This window comes from Sturnus vulgaris, chromosome 4 (assembly GCF_052056855.1).
Source record: "Sturnus vulgaris isolate bStuVul1 chromosome 4, bStuVul1.hap1, whole genome shotgun sequence".
In the NCBI taxonomy this organism is placed as follows: domain Eukaryota; kingdom Metazoa; phylum Chordata; class Aves; order Passeriformes; family Sturnidae; genus Sturnus; species Sturnus vulgaris.
In genome coordinates, this window is record NC_142246.1 from 21544080 (window position 1) to 21558810 (window position 14731).

Here is a 14731-nt window from a genome sequence, read left to right on the forward strand (position 1 = left end):
TTTTTTTCCAGCATTTGAAAATACAACAAGAAAATTTCTAACTTATGTAAATTAAAAACTGCCTCAAGATATAAAATAAATTAAATGACCTCACTTTGAATATCTGCTTGAAAGATTACGTCATAAAAAACCTACAGTGCAAGCTAAAAAATGATAATAATTTGTGAATGCTTAATAGAATAGTAAGCTAGTTGTTGTACAAATTAAATACCTGGATTAAAGGAGAGAAAAATACTGAAGATGTCTTTTGGAGGAAAAAAACTGAAAAAAAAAAATCTTATAACTATATCAATCTATGACTTTCTTAGCCATTTCAGAAAGTCAATACGTCTCCTCTTGAATTTTTTCAATGCAAAAATTGAGTACCTCAAACAAAGAAGATTGATGATACTCTTTATTTTGCTCTTTAATGGAAGGTTAATGAAAGCAGTCTGCCAATCACAAAGTGCGCCAATTTTACAAAGATATAATAATAATTTCAACTATTATTCAATGTTGATTTTGTTACAACTGTGGTTATTAAGACTCCCTGTTTTCATACATTAAGGGGACCAGATGCAGCTCTGGCTGCATACACTTCTCTAGCACCCCATATTACGCATAAACAGGATGAAAGGATGTGATGAGGCAGTGACGGTCTTGCTAAATGCTGAGGGGCTGGAAAGCTAAAACTTTGCAGAGAACTTTGTACCAAGCTCGTTTATTCAATATACTCCTGTCACCTTGGAAATAAAGAGATGGATGAAGGTCAGTGCAAGCAGTCAGTGCCTCAAAGTCTTTACAGGCATTCATCTGCTGAGTATTTTAAATGAAAGAAGCTTTTGTTTTCAAACTCACTCAAGACATGTTTTCTTTTCTAGCTATCTCAAGATGCAACCCACCCATAATGCAAACACATCAAAACTGCTCGAGCATGCTGTTTTAAACCTTTGGGGTTCATAGACTCGTAGCAGAGGTAAAGTTAATAGTGATACTTTACCACAGGAAAAGAGAGGGAGCAGCTTCTATCTTCTAAAAAAATTATTTTCTGTCACAGAACACGGTAGAGACACACAGCAACAGCAACCTGGCACCTCATTAGCAATCTTGAGAACTTGTGTGTTAAGAAATGGAGTATATAGGATATCAGCACCAACCAAGAAATTGCAACTATAGGATCTGCCAATTGCAGAAAACAAGTGGTGCCTGCTAGGGCCAAGCACCATTATCTATCTTACCTACTTATATGCTCCCCCATATGCAGGATGTTGCCCAGAATTTTGGCCTAGTTTTTCTTAATTTCTCTTAATAAAGAATCAGAACAATGCCACTACTGCACAATACAACTAACAAAGATGGGTAACATGAAAAAAATCTAAAAAATTATAAAATTCACCAGTCTGAAATTTTATCTGCATATTATTCTGTATAAAAATCAGATCTACCATGTTATAAATCTGCTTCAGCTTTTTGTTTGAACAGATTGCTTCCCGGAATGATGCCATGGTAACTGTTTCACCCAAGAGTGACTGCTGGTTGAGCCAAAGTATCCAAAGCCTCTAAAACTGTTTCAAAACTAATTATCTTTAATCTTGTCCTAAAGACACATTAGTGGTTAGTTCCATCCAATGAAATACTTTCACTATTTTATCTTACAAAAACCTTAAATTTTTCACTTTGTGATTTTAAACACGTTTTGACCAATATTTACTAATTCTCTAACAACAGAGAGCTCATGATGATACGATAAGGAAAAATCTAGCTGAAAATAATCTAGTATAACTACACATCAACACTGAGCAACAAAAACCAGTACTAAAATCTGCACAATAACTCCACTATTATGAAAATTGTGTAATTGCCACTTTTTTTTTTAATTCTGCACTGCCCAATACTACAGTGATTCCATACTGTAGTGACGTAATTCAAAAAATAAATAAACCCAAAATAATTTAAACTTCTAAAATGCTATGGTGCCTTTCCAGATGCCAGCATGCTTTGTTACAGGCAAGAGTCAGGAGCAGAAGCAAAGCATGGGGAAGCATACAAAATTGCAAGGGAGGTAAGTGCATTATTAGTAATAAAAAATGACACTGTTACAGCCCTAGCATGGGGCACAGGAAGACTCACTGTATGATTTTTTTGTGCTAAAGGCACACAGGAGGTGATGAGAAAAGTACTCCTTGCATAAAAAATTTAATGACTAATATTCGCGAATGACTAGAAGGAAATGCTGACTTTCCCAGATTTCAGCAGGATTTCTCTGCCTCTACGGAACAGCCTATCTACAATGCAGCAAGGATGAAACCAGCATCTGTCAATAAGGCCAGCTGAGGATGTTTGTCTGTACAATTCTGTGAGAAAGATACAATCTTTCCTGAGGTTAAAGATGTCTGCACAATGCCATTTTAAAGTTCTGTATTAGTTCTCTGCCCCTATGAAAAGGTTGTCAGAAAAGTTATCAAGAATGTTTCTCCAAAGTTTAAGTTCTACTGTGAAGTTCTTGTTTAGCCTCGATCTTCAGCAGACAGACTGGTCCCTCAGGATTTCCATATTGCTATAACTGGAGCATAAAGACCAAGAAAAGATACTGGAGCTCACAAATCAAAATGGTGGGTATTGAAGTTAGTGACCCAGTCACATATCAATCACTAACAGACTGGGATTTGGAGGATTTACTCCAATGGTGGGAAGACTACAAATACAGCATATTCTCTCAGCTGGATGACTGATTCTCAAAAGACAGTGACAGTACTCTTTTAGTATGTAGTTATTATTTTTTAGGTTAAGAATCCCATTTTATCTCAGCATGAATAGCTTTATTAAACGAAGTAGGGATAATCACTCTACAAAAGTTAACATAAATCTGCTGCTCGCTGAAAGATACGTATACTTAAGTTTCAACAAGCACAATTTTTTTTGTCATTTAGAAGATACCAATGAAGCAGTTCTTAAGGCACACAAAAAATCACTAACTGTGGCTAAGAATCTTTGCCTCTCCACCTGTTCAAACAATTGTATTACAAGATTAATTTTGACATCTTTCAGTAATCTAAAAAAACTTATAAATGCTGGGAAACCCCTGCATTTAGAGCATGTATAAACTCGATGATGTTTCTAACTGCTGAGATATGCAGATGAAAAACTCAAGATAAATACACAACATTCTTAGACACGTCCCTTCCAGGCATAGCTTGTGGTTCAAAAAAAAAAAAAATTTAAAAATGCAACCTAATGGTCTAATGATTTGGATATGGCCACACCAACAAAACTTTGCATATGCCTTTGCATTTTTTCTTCTGTTTAAGACACTTAGCCAGCATGACAACTAAAACTTACTTAATAGACCCAAAAATATTACAAATTAACCTGTATGGAGATATTTTTTGCATACGGACTGTAATACTATAATGTGATTAACTACATATTCAGTAACCTATTATTTTTAACATTCCAACAACTATACTTTTATTAAGATACGTCTTGAATAAAGTCCCAACAGAAGATATGTTTCTCAACATTCTATCATATTTTTCCAAGACAAATCTACAAGTCTTGGTACAAGTTGTACAAGTCTACAACAACTAATGCTTATTCAAGAAAATAAGTGCCTATCAGCAATTTATGGATAAATGATGAACTCAACCATTTTGAAGGAAGAAAAATACAGTCACATCACTTGAATACTTAGAAACAAATTCAAAGATTCCATAAACTCTGAAAACCTTCCACATTGATCATCTTTCCCCCCCCCCCCACTTTCCACTGCTGTTTTCTCCTGTTGGAATGTCTCCAAAATATTTTTTTTCTAGAAATACCATTGAAAGCTAAGGTTTTGTTGTCATGAGACCACCAGCAAAAGCCAACACATAAAATGAATAAATGGTTGCCTTCATTCTCCAAAGTTAACAATTAAATAACTACCAGTTCAGAAATTAACCCAAAAACCATCTTAAAGTAAGTTATTGCTTATGCTTTATATAGTTGCTTTGAAGAGTTATATCTAAAGCAATAAAGATTCCTTTCTTTGTTAATATGTAACAGAAAATTGGGGAGACTGTAAGGACACACTGTTCTAAAATTTCCCTTTACACTCTGATTTTTGCTTTTAAATTACGTTGACACGTAATCCTTTTTCAATTAATTTGGCAACATTCATATCAGATCCAGTGTATTTACAGCTCATATTAAAAAAATCCACACCTAAAAAAAAAGACATAAAATAGAAAAAAAAATAAAAATCAAGAAACCCCAGACTGTTAGCTCTACCATGATGGTGATTTCTCATTAGTAATGAACAGCAATTACCTTGATGAAGCTTGAACTTTACTTGATTCAGGAATTTCTGGTACCGGTCGATGCCTTAAGATAAAAGATCGGCTTGCTCTTGGAAATACTTTCATGCAGTTTAGAGTACAGGAATCATATAAGTCATTGTCTATCATTTCTCCTTTAAACTTATAGAATGGAGAATCTGGTTTACTATCAGATAGATCACCCCCATCTGCAAATCTCTGCTGTTTGTTTTCTTTGCATTTTGTCTCACATGAACGAACAAATGAAGGAGGATCACGGAACACCAAAGGGCCAGTCAAGTGCTCATCAGCTTGGTATGCAGCAGCTTCTGTCAGTGATGCATCTGGCTGAGCATTCATCTTGATATTTCTACTTTGACTGACAGCTTCTAATATGCTGTCTGAATTCTGGTACAAACTGGAAAAATCCAAATTTGTAAAGCTATCATCATTTGCCTTCATTGAGTTTTGCTCTGCAAGCTCAAACTTTTCCTTATTGACGTAAGATTCTTTAAGAAGTTGCTCTGATGAGGTTGCAGGTATCAAGTCAGTCCCATCTACACTTGAATTGCTTACAGGAGACTCCTGATCTGAGTATGAGTAGTGCTTCTCTTCTAAACTTTTCATGTCTTTCAATTTTAGATTTTCATGAGAAAGAAAATTTCCTGGAATTTCCAAAAGACTGTCTAACTGCTTAAGAATCCTCCTGCGATGCCCTGTGGGCAACACTCCCATTTGCTGAAGCACACTATTATTTATTCCCACACAATCCATCACAGTGTTATAGCCATATTTTTTAAAGTTAGGAAGATACTGTGCAAGGTTAATGTTGACCAAAAATTCTTCAATATCAGTGTCATTGCCTGTGGATGACATGACTTAATTCCATATATTGCCCTACAAAGTCATGCAGAAATAGTCAGGTTGCATGCATGTTCTCTAGCAAGAAAACTCTCTTGAATTTGTTGTCCACCAGCCAGCAGAAAATAGCCGTTTCCTCACGACACCTCTTCAAGTTTCTTCAGGTTGAACTGATTTTTTTTAAAGACTGCAAATGTACAGAAAACAAAAAGGACATTAAAAAAAAATCTCACTTGAACCTCACAATTACCTTGAATAAAATTGTGAAAGACTCCTTATCACCTGAACAGTAATACTTTTTAATTTTTTGTATACAATAATTTCAACAATGGTAAACCTACCCTTTTATCTTAGCCCATATTTAAAAAAATAGCAAAATCAAAGTCTCAGCACAAGTAATACAGATTTAAAACACATATTCCTAGTCGTTAAACATTAAGATGAACAGTTAAGAGATGAACCACTTATCTACACACACACTCTTACAAGTACTTGGTATCAGGGAGAGAAAGTTATCCAAGACCACAACTGGAACCTGAAACTTTCTTATTTCCACACTAGCACCAATTAATTATGGAACAGGGCTTCTACTCCCTTACCTTCCAGTCTCAAAATCCTTTTAGCACAGAAACACACTTGCAATGGAACAAAGGCATCTAGAGCATCCTACATGATCTGTGCATTCAAGCCCTCTTCAACTGAGAATCCAACTGAACAAGTGCTATCCTCAATAACATGGTTTGCAACAGTCAGCCCTTCAAGAAAACTGTCCTGCAGGAACACAGGAAACACGTAACCAGCACCTCAACTCTACAAGGAAGCAGTTTTCCCTTGGTCACAAAGAGAAAAGGCATGAATCCATAGGCAAGTTCTGGCTATCCATGAGTTTTTCCTTAGTGTCTTCCAACTCAGCTCTTACACTCCATATTTCATCTATTTCAGTTACTCTTTCTTTTAGAACAGTATCTAAATTCACAATTTACAAAATCCAGATGCTACTCTTCTGAAGGTGTTTGAAACAGCTTGAAATAATATTTCTTCAAAGAAGGTTTAAGATCAGCAACACTCAACAGGTTTTTTCACCTCTCTCTTTCTGTATAAAGAGTAATTTGGCCTTAGGGAAACCTGCTGACTGCAGCAGCTGTCCTGGCATGCAGGTACTAGCCTTAAGCAGCCTCGAAAAGAAAGAACAGCTTCAGTGGAATAGCATTAAGATTTAAGTAGCATTTAGAAAGAGGAGAAATCGTATGCCCAGAATTTGTCTGTGGTAGTAGGCATTGATACCTAATTCTTCGAAGTACTTCATGACAAAAATGCAGCACTTATGATCTAGAATTTAAGCTTAAAACATTGTCTACATTTTTACTGTATCAATTCCTAAATAAATGATAAACCCTCTTCCTGTAAGACTCCTCCAATGTCTTTTGAATATCTAAGTCATTATTCAGAAAGGTAGTAACAAATAAATAGATAAATAAATATTTATGCACTTCCCCATTACCCAAAGCCACATACAGATAAATCTAAATTTAAAATAATGTACTGCATGAAGCACAGCTGTTATCACTGCTATTGGCAATTGTACTTTATTATGATTATGAAATATATTATTAAGTAACTACCTCAATCACTGGATTTGTTTTCTTGCAAAATTTTTTAAGTATCTTCATTACTCCCACACTTTCATAAAGTGGTAATCAAAACCAAGGAAAAACTAGATTCTTCATACTTATGCCATGTAAACATGTATGTGACATAATAATAAGAAAAAAAGGAGATGAGCAAACCTACATCTGAAAGATGTGAAAATCAACATAGTATACTTATTATAAATGTTCCTTTAGTTAAAATAAATAATTGGATTGTCTCTAGCTTCATTTTTCTGGATATATTTTTATCAGCTTTGATCACTACCCACAAGTCTGAGAAGTGACTTATCTTGAATTTTAAATTGATACAATTAAAACCTTTTAGAGAGACAACTCCACAGGTCAATCAGATATCAATCTCTCAAGAGAGATTAACTTTATTATGGAGTTAACCCTCAATTAAAGGTTCCCAAGTCATTTAAATTCAAAAAGCCTTAGATTGATCTAAACTGATGAACAATCCACTTTCATATTTACCTTTGTCCCATCCTAACCTGCATGCTTATATTAGCTGTCATCACTCCTTTAAAAATTCAGCATTTCCTCAAAATTTTCATGGCAGCCTCCAGTCATAAAGGATAAAATTCAACAGTATGGCATCCACCCATCTCTAAACCCTGGAAAATGTCATGTTCTCTTAACTAGTTGAATATATATTCTCAGATTCTGAGTATAGAATGAAAAAAATTAATACAGAAATTACTTACTGGGGAAAAAATATCAGAGAGGTACTCTTTGGGCCAGAAAATAGTCTTTCAGATACCCCATAATTAAATGAAAAACATGATCAAACAGACTGCAAACAAAATGAAAAAGAAAAGAAAGAAAAAAACAAACAAGCAAACAAAAACGCCGCCAAAAAACAAAAAAACCAACAATTAAACCACACATATATTTAAGTATATAAAACCCCTACAGTGTATGCATATCAGTCTCAGGCTTTTAAATTTGCAGTTACAGCTGGTTATCTCAGCCTTTTCCACCTTCCCTGACAGTTCTGGGTTTCATGGTAGCATTTGGCTATTTTTTCCCTAAGGTGTTACTGTTCACTTCCAGACAGCATCATCTTCTCAATCCCACCACCTTTCATAATAACAAAAAATGCACCTGGGAAAGTAGCTTTAGATATATATTTATAAATAAATATATATATTTATACTCACACATTCTCTTCTCTATCTTAATACTGTTTTTTCTACATGCAATAGCATCCACCCCTTATTCTGAAACATCTCCAGTGTTGTTACTTTAGGAACTCAAATAGCCATCAGTATTTGGATTTTAACCCATCTTTGTATAAACCAAATACCAATGCAAAGGATTACCTAGCAGAGAACAAACTTTGTTTCCAAATCTGTAAGAATGGTTACGTTTTCCTGTGTATTTTATGAACAAAGCATGTAGCAGAGGAAGGAAGTAACTGCTTGCTGAGAAGACATTTTCACCACAAAATGCCAACAGTGCTGGAAGATAAAGCCCAAGCCACTTTCTGTTTCTGTAGTTGTCTATGGCAGAAGCTATCAGGGTGTCCATCAAGATTTCTGAAGACATGCTATAGATCTAGCCTAGTTATGCAACTGGTTAAATATCAGTAAGATCATATATTATTTTGTGAGTCTAAGCAAAAGATTATACTGACAACTGGTTTGGTTTCATTACTTACACAAAGATTAACATAGCAAACAGCTAAACACACTGGTGAGTGTTTTGCAGGCTAGAACATAAATACGTTAATCTTCTTAAAATATTTTGTAAGGTTTGAACTCAAGAAGTATACAGAAATGCAGAACTCAAGGACCACCTTATTCAATACATTACTATTTTGATATGATTGTTACTAATTTAAAAAATAACTTAATCTCCTCCTTAGCTTTGATTGCAAAGTAAGTAATAATAAACCCGAAAGAATGTACAGTACTAGAAATGAAGCAGCATATACACATTTCTACAAATACATTCATTCTCTTCCACATCCACGTTTCTACCACTACAAATTTGGCATTTGTAAATAGCATTAGTGCACATGGTTGCATACATTCCATAAAACAAATCTCCTCTCAGAAGCAGGACAAAATAGATGTTTCCTACTTAGAAATAAATAGGGGGGAAAAAAAAGAAAAAAGAAAAAACCCACAAGCGGAATTTGAACTTGCTTAAACTTACTTAAATAAAATTGATCCTTGTTTTAATATTATATTCTCCTAAGTAGCATAACTAAGACAAAAATCACCATTCTCAACATGGTTACTAAAAATAGGAAAATGCTATAATGATTATCAAAAAAAAATTAAACTTCTTGGAAGACACCTGGCCATTCTATTTTACCAAGATAGGGATAAAATACCTAAATTGCTATGTGAAAAAAGCAATATAAAGAAAACTATTTGGGCTTTTCTTCTAAGAAAAAACCTTCAGCAGGGATGAATTGCAATGTGTGTTGCACATCCCTAGCCTTCTATGGGATGACCCAACTTCCGTTCATGGAAGACGTTTCTCACACTTCTTTACAGACTGATGGTCAATTTCTTACATTTCCCATCTTATGGAAGGGACTCAGACAAGGAGTGGCAAAATAAACTCAGTGGCCTAACTGTTCTTTTCTTTTACTAAAAACGACAGCTAAATAGCATCAAAGAAAATTGGCAATTCTAACACTCAGAACTCTTTCTCACATGGAGGGTAAGCACCTGCATCTAGCATTCTGGAAAGCTATATCTACTAATTTTAAAATTCTTTTTTCCTATGATTTTTCAAGTTGAAAAGTCTTGAAGACAAAATTGACAGGGAGATAGACAAATCTTTGTTGAAGCAAGCAAGCAATCCAAATTTTAATAATGAAATTTAGGTTATAGGTGAACACAGAAACACTCAAGTGGGACTAGGCTTTTCTTTATTTTTTTAATATCAATACAGATACAAGCCTGAAGAAACTGTCAAACCCTTAAAAGTACATAGCAAGATAATCACACTGTGAGCAATCAGTTCAACAAACACAAGCAAGTTCAGGCTTGCTCCCAGCTTCTGCTAAACCACATACTAGATAAAGATCCTAATAAATATGTTTAAAAAAAAAAAAGCAAAATGAAACAGTACAGCAGGTCTTACCGTGGAGCAGAATGAAATCTGCAAGTAGTGAATTTCATCTTCACATTGTAAATAGAAAACACTGTAGATTAAAGATCTTTTCCAAAATGTACATTATACAATCAGCATATTGATTGCTTTAAAAACTAAATAAACATTCCGATAGAACTATTACCTTTACCAATACAAGGAAGTTACTAAGCATAGGTCAACCTAGTGGATAATTACAAAATAACTTTAATCACACCCTCTGTCAAACTATTTACTTGTATTTTTTCTTGTTTTTCTTTTTTAAATTTCAGACCACTTTCTTTCAAGAAAAACGTTCAAGAACCTTCGTTACATCGGAGTCAAACCTCATACTGCAAGAAATTCCAGTGGAACAACTTGCAGAGTCGCTGGAGTAAGGAACTGCATGGCATGAATAAGCTAAATGAAAGTGGAATTGGAACTTTGGGAAGTTGCTGTGGCAAAACTCGGGTGCTGCACCCTTCACTTGGTATTCTCGATCCAGGACGTACTACAGCTTCTTTGACTTTCTTAAATTTTTCTGATAAAATGTCCAGGTGTATAATGGCAGCGAGTATGAGGTCTATTCATGTCCGAGTTCACAAAAACAACTCATAGAGTAAATAAATACACAGTAGTAAAGCACTGTTCTTTAGCATTACATTTACATACAAATCGTTAAAACAATTGACGCTACAAAGAAAACGGAGAGCAATACACGCCTTATGTCCTACCTGCCTACCTGCTATTTCTCCCCGATCCCAGCTCGGTCTGTGCGGCTCCTGCGGGACATGTCCCACCCACTGGGCACTCTCCGGCAGCCTTTCCAGCGCGGGGCTCGCTGCCGGCGGCTCCGGGAGCTGCAGCATCACCCCCAGCCCTGCCCAAACCCCGCACACCCCGCGCCCGCCGAGCCCGCCTTACCTCCGGCAAAAGCCAGCGGCTGACGGGGACGCGGAGGAAGCGAAGCGCAGGGCTTTAGATTGCTTCAACTTTCAGTTCTCCCTCCCCGCTCACTCGCTCGCTCTCTTGCTTGCTTTCTCTCCTTCCTTCCTTCCTGCCTGGCTGGCTCCACACCCCACCCCACCCCACCCACCCCCGCGCTGTTCCCCGGCAGGCCGCGCCCGCGGAGCTCCCTCCCTGCCGCGGGAGGAGGCCGCACCTGGGCGCGCCCGCCGCCCTCCGCGCCCGCACCGCGGCTCGGGGCGGTCTGGCCGGGTCGCATATTTCCTCAGGAGTCGCTGGGAAGCCCGCAGGCAGGCTTCGGCTCCGGGCTGCTGTGTGCCCCGGCGCATCGCTTCACAGCAGTCCCGTGTTGCCCAGCCCAGCCTGGGCCGGGCCGGGCCGGGCCGGGCAGGCGGCGAGTCTCCCTTTCCTGGCCGGTGAGCAAAGGGCGTCCCGGCGCCACCTCTGCCACTGCGCTGAGGGCAGGCCGCCAGCGGCGAGGGAGCAAGACAGCCGGCCAATACAGACACACCGATGATTACTTTTTTAAAAAAAAAAAAAAAAAAAACACCTTACAGTAATTTCCAGGAATTCCCCAATTCGTGAAAGTGCCCCTTGTCTGTGAAAAATTGACTCAGATAAAACCAGCATTTTGTTACACAAAATGATACTGAAAGTACTTTAATGTAGTCCATTGGTGGACCTACGCATCTTTTACTTAAAGTGTCAATTTTCAACTGTTCTAATTAAAGCCGAGGAGGTTTCGGAGGGTTTACAGTGTTGCAGCTGAAGTCTGAGATCTGCCACTCACCCTACGGAAGCAAAACAGAAGCCAAGATGTAGTGAGAAAAGGAGGCCAATTATTAAAGTGCTAATTTAAGAGCAAGTAAACCTGGGTTCTTTTTAAGACTGCTTCCTACACACTAAATATGGCCTTACTAAATAGCCTTACTGGTAGAGGGGCTGTTAAAAACTGTTGGTGCCATGGTACTAAAGAGAGGCTTCAGAATCACAGTTTTGAATACAAACTGCTCCTCCACACTCTCCAACTTGCCGTCAAAACTTCCAGATTAGAAGTTTGCAGTTCAGTGTTACAGCTCAGTATTAGCAATTCCACCAGTGCCCAAGCACTTCTGAAAATCCAGCTGCAAGTTCTAATTATTATATATGATATGTAATTATCTGTGTACCAAAAGCAATGCAGTTAATTTTACCTTCAAAACTTTTATTATGCAAGCAAATTTCTGGATTTGCTTTTTTTTTTTTTTTTACAATTTCAAGAAATTTATTGTGTTCTCCCTTGTCTTTTTAATGATGTTTTTGCATCATCTATCTCAGACAAGGAATTGGCATTCCCAGTTATTTGCTAAGGGGCTCATATGTTTCCAAACCAAGTGAGTGCACAGATGTGATTCAGGTAAGTACACTAACACCCTTTTTTGTCATAGCCTTTCTGGATTGTAACCTAATGACTCACAGAGTCATCTGATCACAGATTTGCCTAACATTTCCAGCTAAGCCTAGCTTCCTTTCAGAACAGTAAGAATGACAATGAATACTGACTTTGAAAAGGAATTTTTACCACAGTTACTTAAACTATTTGAAAGATTCAGACCCTGTAAACAACAAAAGATCGGCCTCCTTTGCAAGGCTTACCTCACCATGCAAAAATTCAGTTAATTAGCAGTTTGTGGTGGGCTAGAATTTCTTTCTGCTCAACTCTAGGGATATGGTCCTTGATTAATACCCTTGAGCTCTTTTCTCTGCCAAGAAGTTCCCAAATCCTTCTATAAAGCCTGCTTTTCTTTCTCTTCCAGGGACCCACATGATTCGCCCATGTCACTGGGCCAGTGGCAGAGACTATAGATAACAGTCCATTCAGCATTTTTCTTTATAAAACAGGTGTCAGACCCTCAAATGGAACTCTCTGAAAGGGATTGTCCTCAGCACATTTATAGCTGTATATATAAAAGGTATCTTCCCTCACAGCACAGCATGACACTGCACCCGGACACACTGTGTCTCAGCCAGAGTTTTACTTACTTGGATTCCTTGACCCCAATACTGCATCACAAGAGCTGAAATAATTTTTTTAAGTGTGTTTCTTTGGGAGAGAGCAAGGAATGGGAGAAATGAGCATTAAACACATACCCAGTTGTGCTTACTTCTTTCTGTTTGCATTGTGTCCAGAAAAATTGTAATATACACAAGATTATTTTGTCCTATTGTGCTATTAGGGGTTTGGGGGCTTTTCTTGACATTTTTTGTGTGTCTAAATTACATTATCGGTACCACACAAACCCATATGATATTTTATTCTTGTTAGAAATAAAGTAGTGTAATTTGATATGTGGTGTTTTACACTACATTAGAAATCAAGTAGCATATGTCATGTTTTAAGAAAGCTCTCAAGTCTCTAATTTATCTAGAGCATATAGCTCTCTGATGAGCATGGAATGGCAGCTAACACTAGAGTAAAAAAAGAAGTCTTACAAAAATCTAGCCGGAAGTTGCATCTTGCTACTTTTGGTGTAATTCAGATATGACATAAGGCAGAGTACTATTCTAAGACTTATTGATAAGAGTGTGTTTTGAAAAATCTGCTGATAGACCTGAAAACTGCAGAGGTTTTGTTATCTGATAACTTCCTCTTCCTTTGAGTTTCTATGTTGCTGCCATGAATAAGTGTTAGGTAGGCAGGTTTTTTAGTAGATCAAGACAAAATTTCAGTCTAGAAATTAATTTTAAATAGGAGCTGCATGACTTCTGCTATATTCTCTGAAAGATGTTAGGGCTTTTGTATCCTAAAATATGTTTAACCACATAAGATGGTCCATTTACAGTAAACGTGCTAATACCTTCCAGCTCATATTTATCATTACATAATGCTTTAAAAATACTGTTTTCCAGTGATTAATAGTGACCTGATTCTGATTTTTTTGTTTTGTTTTTAACAACACAAGAACAACCCTGTAAGTCTGTGTTTAAGTAAAGTTGGAATAATGTAATCAAACTACAGGAACTAATCCTTAGGATATAAATATATCCCAGACTTCCACACTCTGTGTGGTTTGTCATATGTCAGAATAGATGTTTGCCACATTTCTTATTGGTCATTAAGCTTATAATGAAACTGATTCAAACTAGTCAGACATTTTCCAAATTCAAATATTGTAATTTTAGATGTGTATATTTTTAAAACTATAGATCAGTTCTACTTGCTGCATATTTATTCTATTTAAGAACTCCAAATCCAGTTGCACAGCCAATTGATAAGATAAAATAAGGGAAACAACTGCTACTCCTTTCTTTATGGATGGCTTACAAGTAGCTCTGATATTTACATGAAGTTTGTCAGCTACCTAAAAATGCATAGGAGACCTGAGTTTATTTGTGACTTGTAAGGAGATTATTTCACTTTCTCCTGGAAAATAAAAACAAACAACCCACATATTCTTATTGAGCACAGTCCAAGCAAGATTTAAGTTCTGAGCTTGGTCTTCTGTGATTGGTTCCATCTCATTTGCTCCTCTTCAAAGCAGAGGTAATAAAATTCATCCACCAGTCCTCTCAAGGTGTTGAGAACATTAAATATTTAGATTTTGGAGCTTATGAAGCATCATAAGAAATGAAATGTTAGCTACACCTCAATCAACCAGCAGGTGAATATCTAGGCATTTTATGATTTGAGTCTCACTATTACTATTATAGCATAATGTTGATATTATTGTTAATAAAATATCAGGAAAACTAACCTTGGAAATTAAATAATGCATTACAGTTTTCATAAGCAGTGTTCTATCATGAGGTAAAGTATTTCACTCAGACAAAATGATATAACGCTTCAGAAAAATGATAGGACTGCAGATAAGAATAATCACTAGAGTTAAATTCAGTTTTTGCATTTTC

General features: G+C 36.7%; 1 protein-coding gene across 1 annotated transcript in view; it reads right to left on the reverse strand.

The window, feature by feature from the left end:
* Nucleotides 1–6258, reverse strand: part of ARAP2 (ArfGAP with RhoGAP domain, ankyrin repeat and PH domain 2) — a 112052-nt gene extending 105794 nt beyond the window's left edge. The window contains exons 1-2 of the mRNA XM_088163252.1: nt 5735–6258; nt 4288–5322 (exon numbers count right to left, since the gene is read on the reverse strand). Coding sequence (XP_088019378.1) covers nt 4288–5150 — 863 coding nt within the window. The 5' untranslated portion in view covers nt 5151–5322; nt 5735–6258. The remainder of the gene's footprint in view (nt 1–4287; nt 5323–5734) is intronic.
* Between the last annotated feature and the right edge of the window lie 8473 nt (nt 6259–14731).